We start from the raw sequence: 12030 nt of genomic DNA on the forward strand, positions 1-12030 counted from the left end.
ACACAGTAGGTTGTGGGCATTACCAGGGAAGACCCCCCAAAAACTGGAGGGTGGGACCTTTGCAGTACAGGCTTCCATCACCTGGTGGGTGTTCTGGGAACCCATCTGTACAGTGTACCAGCTGGGTTGTGAGAGGCTGCATTCGGATTCAGGGAATTGTTTTTGAAGACTGCTTCAATGTGTTTGCCCATTTCATAATGGTAATTTATGAGCACACCCGCCCACACCACACTGAGTGTTCAGCAGTTTGACCATGTCCCACCCTCCTTATCTCACCCCAGGCGACTTTTTTGTTTCCCTGGATGAAAAAAAAATCCTCAAAGGGAAACATTTTCCTGATGTGGAAGAAGTGAAACAAAAAACCCCAGCAGAAACACTAAAAGGCATCAAAATCAGTGATTTAAACTGTTATTTATTTTTGCAGTTTTATAACTTTATTCAACAATCAGCAGTTAGTTCTCATCCGCATTAACTGTTTGTAGATTTTTGAAAGTAGTGACAGGGACATAGGTAACCAACGTATAGAGCTCGTTTGGTGAATCTTCATCCTCATTACGTTTTCTGGACAACCGCACTCGGATACAGTATGGGACATTCCTTATTCCTTTGGGCCAGACGGCTTTGTTGAGCCTGGTGTCAGTGCGCATATCTGGAGTCCCCATCTCCTTCATGGCAAATTTCCAGATCTCTTTAAGTGCTTGAGGGGCACGCCTCTCGAAGCCCACTCCATGGATGCGCTTGCGGATGCTGATGGTGTACTCTCTGGTTACTACCTCCTTGATGGCAGAATGGCCCTTCTTCCTGCCACCCTTCTGTGCGGGAGCCGTAGCCTGCGCTCACTATGATGGGCCCCATTTAAACTGTTTAAATCAATGATTTAAGCTGTTTTGAGCAATGGAAAAAATGTCTCGATAGGTGTATTGCATCAATTGGAGAGTACTTTGAAGGTGACTGAAGTTTAAACATGTAAGAATAAATGCAGAATTTTTAATAAATAAATTTTGTTTGGGGGAGGAATTTATTTAGGAAAAGATTTCTTTAGGAAAATATTTATACAATAAAATTATATAGTGAAATGACACCAAAAATAAGCCAGTTACAAGACAGTCTGTTTGGTAACACTGATAACAGCAGTGTCATCAAGATACATGTACGTTTTTAAAACTGGGAAGGAATAGACAATGTCTCCTAACTTCTGTCGAAGAGCACCAATATTTTCCTTTAGGTTTAGAATACTGTGACCCCCAGCATGTAGGCTTACCAATAGCTTCAAGTTAAAGCAGCTATTATAGGAGCTACATGATATATATAAGCCTATGCTTCGTGACCTGGAAGTGAAGCAAATGCAGTATTTTGAAATAATTTAAATAGGACCAGATAAACTTGAGGTTTTTTAAACATTTGATGGAGGAGAATTAGTGTTCTGTCATCTTCAAGCATAAAATTAAATTCTTTATCCTTCATATAATTTCTTTCTGTTGTTTTATAACTGGTTTTAAGATGATCATTAAATTTGTATTATTCAGAATTCCTGTCTTCCTCATCTTTACATCCCCATAGGTAGAAGTGCTTGGCACATACCAAAACAACAACAACAGCAACAAAAAGCAGTAAATGGTATCTGAGTGAATTAATAGCTTCTAGCTCAATCAGTGGAATGTTTTCTTGAATGTCAGTTTTTAAAATCCATAACATATGAAAATATCAAAATTATATATCTATCTAAAACTCTGAAAGATTATTACTATTTACATTTTTTATTTTTAGAATATAGTGTAGAAAGTTAAGGAAAAAATAAATCAATCATTCTACAAAATAATATTTGTTTATTCTTTCCTAGGTTTAAAAGATATGCAATGTAGTTTATTGTATTGTTTTATACTATGTTTATTTTATACATAATGTTTTATACTAGACTCATTTTTGCTATTATTTTACTAAATCATGCTTGTTTTTATGTTGCACATCATTGTCCTGTTAGAATTTTTATACATACCTACTTAAACTGACCCAGTTTTACTTTTAAGCTCTTAAACAGAGATAACGTATTTGGCAGATTTCTTCATGTTTCTTGGTGTTGCGGGTTCTTTAGGCCACCTCTATTTTGTGATGAGGAAGCATCAAGAAAAATGGTATACTGTTTGATGAGAGCGATATGCTGTATCTGTTAGATTATAGAACATGTTAAACTCACAAAGGTTACGTAGAATAGGATGTTTAAAATTGTGCTTTGGCTCTGATAGTCCCCACCCCCCTGGGTGAGATAATCTTCACTGGAAAGCTTTAAGGGAGGAACACAGCAGTTGTTGGTATATTTGGTTAATATCCATATGCTTTATGAATGGTAGGTATTGGGTATATGGTTCGAGTTGATGAGAGAAGATACTCTGGTACATTATAATATATTGAGCATGTTACTCTTTTCGATTTTAAATCACATATGGATTTTTAAAGATATTGAATAAGCATTATTTTGTTAATTAAAAACACTTTGGGTGGGGCTAGGCATATTGCTGAGTGCAGGATTTTTTAAGAGTCCTTTGTCAGTGTGTCTCACATAGTTCCATATAAAATTAGATCCTTCAACTATGTGATAACATCAAAGACATGCCTGAAGGGTACTTAATATTTTTTTTAAGATGGGGGACCCATTTGGAGAAACCAGTATAAAAGGCCTTCTGAAAGACATCAAACATGGACTTGTTCGGACTTTGCTGGTTTTGAATTATATAGAGGAATCAAAATTGACTCATTATTTTTAAACCTTAACGTCATAAAGAGAGAATTATGAATGGCAGCAGTTGAGATATTCAATTTTTACTTTGTATCCAAGAAAGTCTATCCATAGGAACTTAGATCCACCTGGATACCCTTCTGTGTGTATGTCTAGCTTTCTTTTTTTTCATTTGAATAAAACATAATAAACCGATAGCAAAAACCTGTAAGACAGTACGCATACTGATCATAATAATATAAGCTACATGCATTTCTTTTAAAACTGGGAAATAACAGTTTTTCAGCTTCTGTTGAAGAATAGCAATATGCTAACCAGACTATTTTTATGTGAAAATCTTAGAGATATTTGTGACCAAGTGTGTTTATCTTTTATCGTTAGGATAATATCATTTCATGACTGTTCATTCTAATGTCTTATGTTCTTTTTGTGACAAATGCTATGTTGGGGTTAAACAAATAGTTGTTGATAGCACATAATCTTTATGCTTTGAATTCAGAATTAACAAGAATTAAATCAACAATTATAATACTGTAGAATTTAGAATAATACTGTAGAAATTTTAGAATTCTTTAAATTTTAAAAGTTTTAGTAAAATGTTCATTCGGGTAGTTTTTTTGCCTATCTAAGTTTCTTTCAGTATTAGGTTTATTATTTAAAAGTATAGGTAACGAAATGGAATTTAGAATATTTATTTTTTCACAATCCTACCATTTTAATAAATGGTCTCTTGTCCACAACAGGTTCAGCCATCGACGTCTCCTCTAATAATATTTTCTACGTCTGGTAAATGCGGTTATCAGTTACATAAAAAACCAGGCAGGTTTGGGAGGACAGAATTAGAACCCATTTGAAGAAATGGGAAAGTAAGGAAGTTCTAATATGACAGGATAAATTGCTCCTTCTATTTTCTCAGTTGTTTCCTCAAAAATTCCAAGAAGACATTTGGATAACAGGGCTATATGTAAAGCCACTATTTATCAAGAAAGGTGTTATTAGGCTTATAATTTATAATTCAAAACCATAAATAGTTTAAAATGACAGTACATACATTATATACGATCTATTTTGGATAGAAAACTATAGTAAGTAAAAACAGCAATGATTTTTACTTAGAATTCTTTCTTCATTTCTGATCTCTTAAATTTGTTTCCTATGTTGTTATGGGCCCTCAATTTTCATTTCCTCCTAAATTCACATACAAGTAGGTATAGGGTTAATTGTAATACAGTGCTTGGCCTTTTGAGCTCTCTTTCCTCAATAGGTGTCTCAGGTTGCCAGTGTTACAATCCCAAATACTTTGTTGAACAGACTACCTGTTCATACAGGAGCCGCATTGTTGTATAGCCTCATTCCTTCCGATGGGTGTGGAGCAGGATTAAAGCACATTTTATAGGGGTTCTAATTGTAGATGCCTAATTGACTTGATGAATAGCAGATGCTAAAATTTAAACACACACACACACACTCACACACTCAAACCTGTTTCATGGCTGATCTGCATGACAGAACAGATGCTTTACAGGTGTTGAATGCTTATGAGATAAAAGAGTAGTCTTTCTATATTTCCCAAGAATTTTCTTTTGAAGTTTATATGGATTTTCTATCTTATTGTTTCTTTTTTTTAAGTGGTTCATGGCAAGAACCTATTTTATCTTTGAGTGTACTTTTCACTTCTAAAGGCAGACCAGAGTTTTAGTAGTCAGCCAAAATTTTAAAACAAGAAAATCTATCAAAAAGTACATTTGCACACAACTTGAAAAGGAAAGAAGAGAGTGAAAAACTGCTCACTGGAGTCTCTGGCCTAGTAGGGTTACAGGTTCTTTTCTTAATTCTTCAGAAATGATTTGTTCTTACTAACTACTTTGAAGTTCTCAAAGAGTTTTCTATCATTACCTGGAAAAGAAGGAAGCTTCTCAAGTTAGAAACTTGACAGATGGGAGAAAATTTATTTAAATAAAAAATATCAAAAAACCACACCAGTTTTTATTTACAACATTCTTAAGATTGTTTTCCCTTTATAATGTTTTATATTTTAACAGTTTTCCAACTCTCTTAGGGCAGTTATTTTTCATAATTTCTTAGATTTGTATAGATTTACATGTAATTGTAAGAAACAGTACAAAGAGATTATCTTACACCCTTTCCCCAGTTTCTCCAGTGTTAGCATCTTGTATAACCATAGTACAGTATCACAACCAATGAATTGACATTGATATATCTGCTAACCTTATTCAGATTCCAGTTTTACATGGACTTACATATGTGTATTTAGTTCAGTGCAATTTAATCACATGTGTAGATTCCTGTGACTACTACCAAGGATCCCTCATGCCACCCTTGTAAGTCCCCAGCCATCTTCCTACCACACCTCCAACTTCTGCCACCCCATAATCTGTTCTCCATCTCTATCATTTTGTCATATAAAGAGTATCATATAAGTGGAATAACATAGGATAGAGCCTTTGAGATGGGCTTTTTAAAAAACTCAGCATAATTTTTTGTAATCCATCCAAGTAGTTGTATATATCAATACTTCATTCCTTTTTATTACTGAAAAATACAAGGGTACACCACAGTTTTTTGGTTTGTTTGTTTTAAACAACTCACGCATTTAAGGATTATTTGGGATGTTTCTCGTATTTGACTATTATGAATAAAGTTGCTATGAACATTTGTTTATAGGTTTACTCATGTTTTTCTCACTATTTTATTTATGTCATTTTATTTAGTCAAATTATAGGCCATAGAAATTAGGGTAAAATGTATCATAGCAGGTGGATATTTCATAGAGGTGAGATTTGAGATACAGAGCAAAAATGTAATGCAAAAAAATTCTCCAGGGCTGTCATTTGTTTTCATAATGTCCGGATTTCCTGACATTAAATCATTATCGCTTGGGGCAATAAGAGGGGGTGACGTCCCTATCAGTATGTATGTGACTTGCAGCTTCATCCCTAGTCAGCACTGTAGAAGGGGAAATGGCAACAAAGTATATAGGTTTGTTTTTAAAACTCTTACTTGTCTTAAATTATGTTGTTCAGAATTTGTCCTAAATTAAACAGATAATGAAAAATCTTCTTTTAGACATGACAAATTTATTAATGTTTCTATACATATTATACAAACAACTGTTTAAAATGTATAACTTGTTAGAATCCGTAAGACAAATAATACTTCTTTATTTTTTTTAGATATTAGTCAACCAACAACTATTTAGGGACTAACTGCCCCAAATAAAAGAAATGCTTGGGTAGATACAGAATTTTTAAACTTTCTAAGCATTATTTTTAAACAGTAAGTAAAATATTCACTGTTACAGAACAAAAGTAGGGTGTTGGCTGCCCATTGTCACCAATAGGCACATTCAAGAGGTTGGTGAGAAGGGAAAGAGGTCTTCACCCAGATTGTGGTGCACAATCTGGGAGACTGGCAGACTCTTGTCTCAAAAGCTCATGCTCTCTGGAAACCCAAAGGAAAACCCAGCCACTCTTAGCCAGACCAAAACCAAAGGTAGTATCCAGAGTTTCTTCTCATTTAAAATATCGTCCTTTGGGAACCACAGGTGGCTGCTGTGCAATAATCCTGGTGGCTTAGCTTGTTCCCAGTTGCTCTCCAGCTTCAGGCTCCCTCCTTGGAGCCCATGTGTGGGGCCAGTACCACCACTGGTCATATGGCTTCAGGGGCCAGAAGGTCCCTCAAATGCACCAGCCAGTACGTTCTCCAGGTAGCCAGAAGGGCCAGAGCCCATCCCTTCCTTCCCTGAGTTTATATAAATTTCCTTTGTGGGCCAGAGCAGGTGCTTTTCTTAGCCCAAACTTCTGTGTGCTCGGGAGGGTCTGGCCCCCAACTATTCCCTTCTTTTCACCAGGCTAGACTAACAGGTTTCTTCCATACAGTACCTCCTCCTGCTGCCATTCTGACCTCTGTGGCACATGTGCCTGCCTTCACCAATCAGGAACCAGAAGGGGGTAGGAAGGCTTTCCTCCCATACAATTGTCTTACTAACCTTGCAGGTGCATATTGCAGTGCTTCTGCCCTTGACCATTTTGTCCAGGGGCAGGGGTCTGCTGCCAAGCCATGTGTTTAACCACAACTGGGAAAATTGTGGAATAGTAAAAAAATTGGTATGGGGTCTGGTGAAAAAGCTTCCCCCTTCTATGATAATTACATTGCAGAAAATAGCATAGAGAAAACCAAATAGTTGTGTTGCTAAATACACTTAATTCTTCTAGATATGGTTTCATGATTTAGGCTATTACAGTTGCCCCACCCCCCCTTTATTGCCCTCCGCCCTGTGTACCCCCCCCATTACCCCCTTTAGTTCATGTCCATGGGTCATACATATAAGTTCTTTGGCTTCTCCATTTCCTATACTATTCTTAACCTCCCCCTGTCTATTTTCTACCTACCATTTATGCTACTTATTCTCTGTACCTTTTCCCCTTCTGTCCACACCCTCTCTGCTGCTGCTAACACTCTCTGTGATCTCCATTTCTCTGATTCTAGTTGTTTGCTTAGTTTGTAAGTCCCTTTAACATTTCATATAATGAGGGCTTGGGGATGGTGAACTCCTTTAAGTTGACCTTATCTGGGAAACACTTTATCTGCCCTTCCATTCTGAATGATAGCTTTGCTGGATAGAGTAATCTTGGAGATAGGTCCTTGACTTTTCTGACTTGGAATACTTCTTTCCTGCCCCTTCTTACCTGCAAGGTTTCTTTTGAGAAATCAGCGAACAGTCTTATGGGCACTCCTTTTTAGGTAACTGTCCCCTTATTTCTTGCTGCTTTTAAGATTGTCTTCTCTTTAATTTCAGCTAATGTAATTATTATGTGCCTTGGTGTGTTCCTCCTTGGGTCCAACTTCTTTGGGACTCTCTGAGCTTCCTGGATTTCCGGGAAGTCTATTTCCTTTCCCAGATTGGGGAAGTTCTCCTTCATTATTTGTTCAAATACGTTTTCAATTTCTTGCTCTTCCTTTTCTCCCTCTGGTGCCCCTCTAATTTGGATGTTGGAACGTTTACAGATGTCCTGGAGGTTCCTAAACCTCTCCTCATTTTTTCGCATTCCTGTTTCTGCATTCTGTTCTGGTTGAATGTTTCTTTCTCCCTTCTGGTCCAAACCATTGATTTGAGTTCTGCTTCCCATCACTGCTGCTTCCCTGTACATTTTCCTTTATTTCACTTAGTGTAGCCTTCATATTTTCATCTAATTTGTGACCGTATTCAATCAGTCCTGTGAGCATCCTGATCACCAGTGTTTTGAACTGTGCATCTGATAGGTTGGCTGTCTCTTCATCGCTTAGTTCTATTTGTTCTGGAGCTCTGATTGGTTCTTTCATTTGGGCCATTGTTTTATTGCCTAGGTGTACCTGTTACATAGTAAGGATTGGAGCCTTAGGTGTTCACTGGGGCGGGGCAACCCACGTTGCTGTGTTGTGACACTGTGAGGGAGGGGTCCAAGAGGGAACGATGGCGCTTGCTCTGCTCTCTGCCAGTTTTCAGTCACTTCCCTCCACTAACCCACAATCAAATTGGACCCTTCTGATACTGATTCCTGGGTGGGTGGGCTTGGGTACATTCTAGAACCCCGTTGGCCTCTCTAATGAACTCTCCTGTGAGGCTGGGAGTTTCTCCCACTGCTGCCTCAACCCCCACATTTGTTTTCAATCAGAGGTTTGAGGCTTTATTTCCCCATGCTTGAACTCTGGGTTGTGTGGTCTATCTTGCTCCCCAGTTGTTCCTCCTGGTTTATCTGCAAGTGAATGTGGGACCACCCAGTCTGAAATCTATGGCCTTGCCAGGCCGAGAGCTGCCAACTTGCCTGCCAGCCAAGCATCCTCTCCACCTGGCCACCCAACCACACCCCTCCTACTGGTCTGGATGAACATTCCTTCTTTAATTCCCTGGTTGTCAGACTTCCACACAGCTCAATTTTCTGTCAGTTCTGTTTTTTTTTTTTTTTAATTTGCTGTTATTCTTTTGGTTGTGTGAGGAGGCGCAGTGTGTCTACCGATGCGTTCATCTTGGCTGGTAGCCCAATTTTTTTTATTTAATGGTTTTATAGCTGTATATTATTTTATCAGGTAGTTATATTGTATTTTACTTAAGCATGTTACAGTTAAGCATTTTATATTGCCATAAGTTGTTTACTATTCTTTGTGACTCTTGAGTTTCTCTATAGTTTGGATTATATTCTTAGATTAGAATCCAAGATGTGAGAGATTGATTTAAAAAAACAAAGAGTCCTGTTATACATTGCTAAATTGCTTGCAGAAGAATCGTTTCAATTTATAGCATCTCTAGTAAAGTATGGGAATATAGTTTTACACCACTTTTGTCAACATTGGGTATTAAAATTTTGTAAAGTAATTTCTTTTTGTTTGGGTTAGTTGCTAGTGTTGTTGGATATATTTTCATGTTTGTTCAATGGCTGTTTTTCTCCTTTTAATTGTTGTTTCTGAAGATTTGAAATGTTACTTTATTTTGTCTGTATCTTCCTTGGTATTTGAATGCCGTCTGCCTTCTCTCTTCACTGTAACTACCCAAGTTCCATAGGCAGTGGTCTTCTCTTATGTTTTGTGTCAGGCTCAATTAAAATTAAAAATACATATAACATATCCAGAGATAAAAACTGTCCTTTGTTAAGTACTTTTCATAAATAATTTTGCTTCTAGTCCAGGACTTCCTGCCACAATCTATTTTAATCCCAGAAGACTTGAGCCTGCATAAGCACTATTGCTGTTAGCAAATATATAGGCTATGTCAGAACATAGACCTTCATTTATACTGACTTCTAATTATATGCTTGCTGTTGTGATTAGAAAGGAAGCAACTCACTTTAGGTTGAGAAAATTTCACTCTTGTTGTCTGTCGTATAGTAGAGTAAATCAATAATGTTACAGATACACTCTTTTGACCTCAGGGCATATCAGTAAGGGAAAGAACTCTTTTCAAACTAATGGAACCTGGCTCATTATTCAGAGTCCAGTCTCAAGTGACTTAATAGTAGTAGCATTAAACCCATGAAGAGATTTAGATTAACTGCTTTAGAATTGTTAAAATGTGTAAATAAGACCTCATTTTTTTTCTTTTTCACTTTTCAGGTTTACAAATGAAAGTAACCAAACTGAAAAAGGAACGTATTTTGTAAGTATCAATATATGACTCTAATGTCTTTATAAAAGAATTTATACTGATGTCCTATTTGACCCCATTGTCTTATTTATAAGGAAATTAGCTTTGCTTAGTGTGACTAGTTGACAGCAAGTTTTTCAAACTTCCAAAGTAAAAAGAATAACTTAATTTTGAGTGAGTCTTACTTAATATTTTCATATATTTAATATTTCATTTTAATATAATTTTGATCTTTTTCCTTGAAGTATCTATTAAGATGGGAACTGTGTAAATCATTTTGATCTGTCAACAGCATTCTTTTCTCAACTATGATTAACACCTGGAATTTAAGATACTACAAGAAGGAAGGCAAGATAATTCTATGATTTCTAAGCTCATATAAGAAATAGGAACTAAATATTCTAGATTTTTAGACCCCTTTAATTTGTTTAAAATCACCAGCGATTCTGAATTGCTTTGGTTGTTAAGCCCACCATCAGATCTGATTTTTTAAGTCAGGAGCAGATTTTTATTTGTGGTTCTTCAGAGCTTCCACATTCAGGAATCTGAAACAGAGCTCAAAGTAGAATATTATTAGTTATAACAAAAATTAATGTTATTATGACTAATACTGTATTTGCTTTATGGTATGTATGCCATACATACCATTTGTTGAGTTACTTAATATTTCTAAAGCTTCCAAAGGCTAGCCCAAAGGTAGAGTTTACCAAGAACCCATCAAACACACCTAGCTGTTTTTCCATTATAATCTGAAAATGAAAACTGCAGTTTTTCTTTATACCTAAATATTTTGCATTTTTGAAAGTATATATATGTTCCTACCTTAAAGATGTTTTTTTAAACATCCTTACCCATAGAATAATCCATTTCTCTGTTTCTGTGGTAGAGCTGTTTAGTTTCCACGTGGAGGGTTATTTCTTTACTTATGGAATAAATTAAATAAATTATTTCTGAGTAGTACATTTAGGATATGTATCTTATTAGTTAGGGTAATTTCTTACTGTGAGGGAAAAAACCACCAGAAGTGACTTTTACAGTAAGGAAAACATTCTTTCACATAGAAGGCCCAAAGTCAGGAGATTCTAGGACTGGTTAATAGTGACTGAAAAATCATCAAGACTCGGGTTATTTCTGTCTTTCCTCTGTCGTTTTCAGTGCTCTAGCTTGTGCTGTTAGCCTTCACTCATGACATGAGCCTTCATTCTTGACATGTAAAATGTCAAGATGGCCATCATCATTCTAGTTATCACTTGCAGTACCTTTGTGGCTTTTCACTAATTAAAAATTTGCCAGAAACAACCCCCAGCAGACTTACTCTGACTCACTGGTGATTATTATGTGCTCATTCCTAAACAGTACCTGGCAAAGGAAATTAACATGATTTGCCTAGACTAATAAAGATTCTCACTGTGCTTTATATGTTTTCTAGGATTCAGCAAATAAGTAAATACTTTATTGATAATGAGAGCCTTGTTTTTCACTGTCAGGAGAAAGAAGTTACAATAAGAAAAAGGAGAATGCTAGAATGAGCCCTATACAGCTGGGTAGGAATGGTAGTTAATAGTATGAATTCATGGTTTTAAATATATAGATGAATACATACAAAAAATATAGTTATGTGCTTGTGTGTGAGAGGGCATACATGTTCTAGGCCTGATCCACTGAGAGGGTCTGAAAAACAGTGATTCTCAGCAGTAACAAGCACACGAGAGGCCGAGATCTTGATTTCTGTGGAGGATCCACCAGTAAAAGAATCAAGGTTTTTTTGAAAATTGGGCGATGTTAGGACTTGAGGGTATGCAAAGTACAATATGAGATGGAACATCTTGTGGTGTCAGAAAATAAGGAAGTGTTCAAAAAGTAATGGGGGTATGTTGCAAAAATTAGAAGAGAACTTAAAAAAACCGCCTAATGGCAAAATCTAGGACAACAATAAAATAATGATAATAATAAATAATTCTACCCATGGAATAAATGGAAAGTTCTTTTTTAGAGTTCCAATTATTAAATGTAGAAACAATGTTAGAAATAGAAAATCTCCACTTGGCAAAAATGACAGCAATAATTGTTGAAGGCAAGAATCATTATTGAGATTAAAACTAGTATAAGTATGATGAAAAACAGTAATTGTAAATTTTGCAAATTACTCAAAGTTTAT

General features: G+C 36.1%; 2 protein-coding genes across 12 annotated transcripts in view; one reads left to right on the forward strand and one right to left on the reverse strand.

The window, feature by feature from the left end:
• RBBP8 (RB binding protein 8, endonuclease) overlaps nucleotides 1-12030 on the forward strand; it is a 112327-nt gene that overhangs the window by 27505 nt on the left and 72792 nt on the right. For all 11 annotated transcript variants that reach the window (XM_037031857.1, XM_037031833.1, XM_037031867.1 and 8 more), the window contains one exon: nucleotides 9842-9884. In XM_037031857.1, the coding sequence (XP_036887752.1) occupies nucleotides 9842-9884 (43 nt within the window). The remainder of the gene's footprint in view (nucleotides 1-9841; nucleotides 9885-12030) is intronic.
• On the reverse strand, nucleotides 409-3487 carry LOC118979984 (60S ribosomal protein L31-like). Its single transcript, XM_037036272.1, has 2 exons — nucleotides 3446-3487; nucleotides 409-830 (listed from the first exon to the last, which is right to left on the reverse strand). Exons 1-2 carry the CDS (start codon nucleotides 3485-3487, stop codon nucleotides 453-455), a joined length of 420 nt encoding a protein of 139 aa, XP_036892167.1. The 3' UTR covers nucleotides 409-452.

The sequence above is a fragment of the Sturnira hondurensis genome, unplaced genomic scaffold (assembly GCF_014824575.4).
Source record: "Sturnira hondurensis isolate 20B ecotype Veracruz unplaced genomic scaffold, ASM1482457v3 Scaffold0001872, whole genome shotgun sequence".
Lineage (NCBI taxonomy): Eukaryota > Metazoa > Chordata > Mammalia > Chiroptera > Phyllostomidae > Sturnira > Sturnira hondurensis.

Coding starts and splice junctions, on each gene's coding strand:
- LOC118979984 (XM_037036272.1), bottom strand. CDS start 3,487: ATGGCTGAACCTGTTGTGGACAAGAGACCATTTATTAAAATG. Junction 831..3,445: donor AGAGACCATTTATTAAAATG/GTAGGATTGTGA, acceptor TAGTGAGCGCAG/GCTACGGCTCCCGCACAGAA.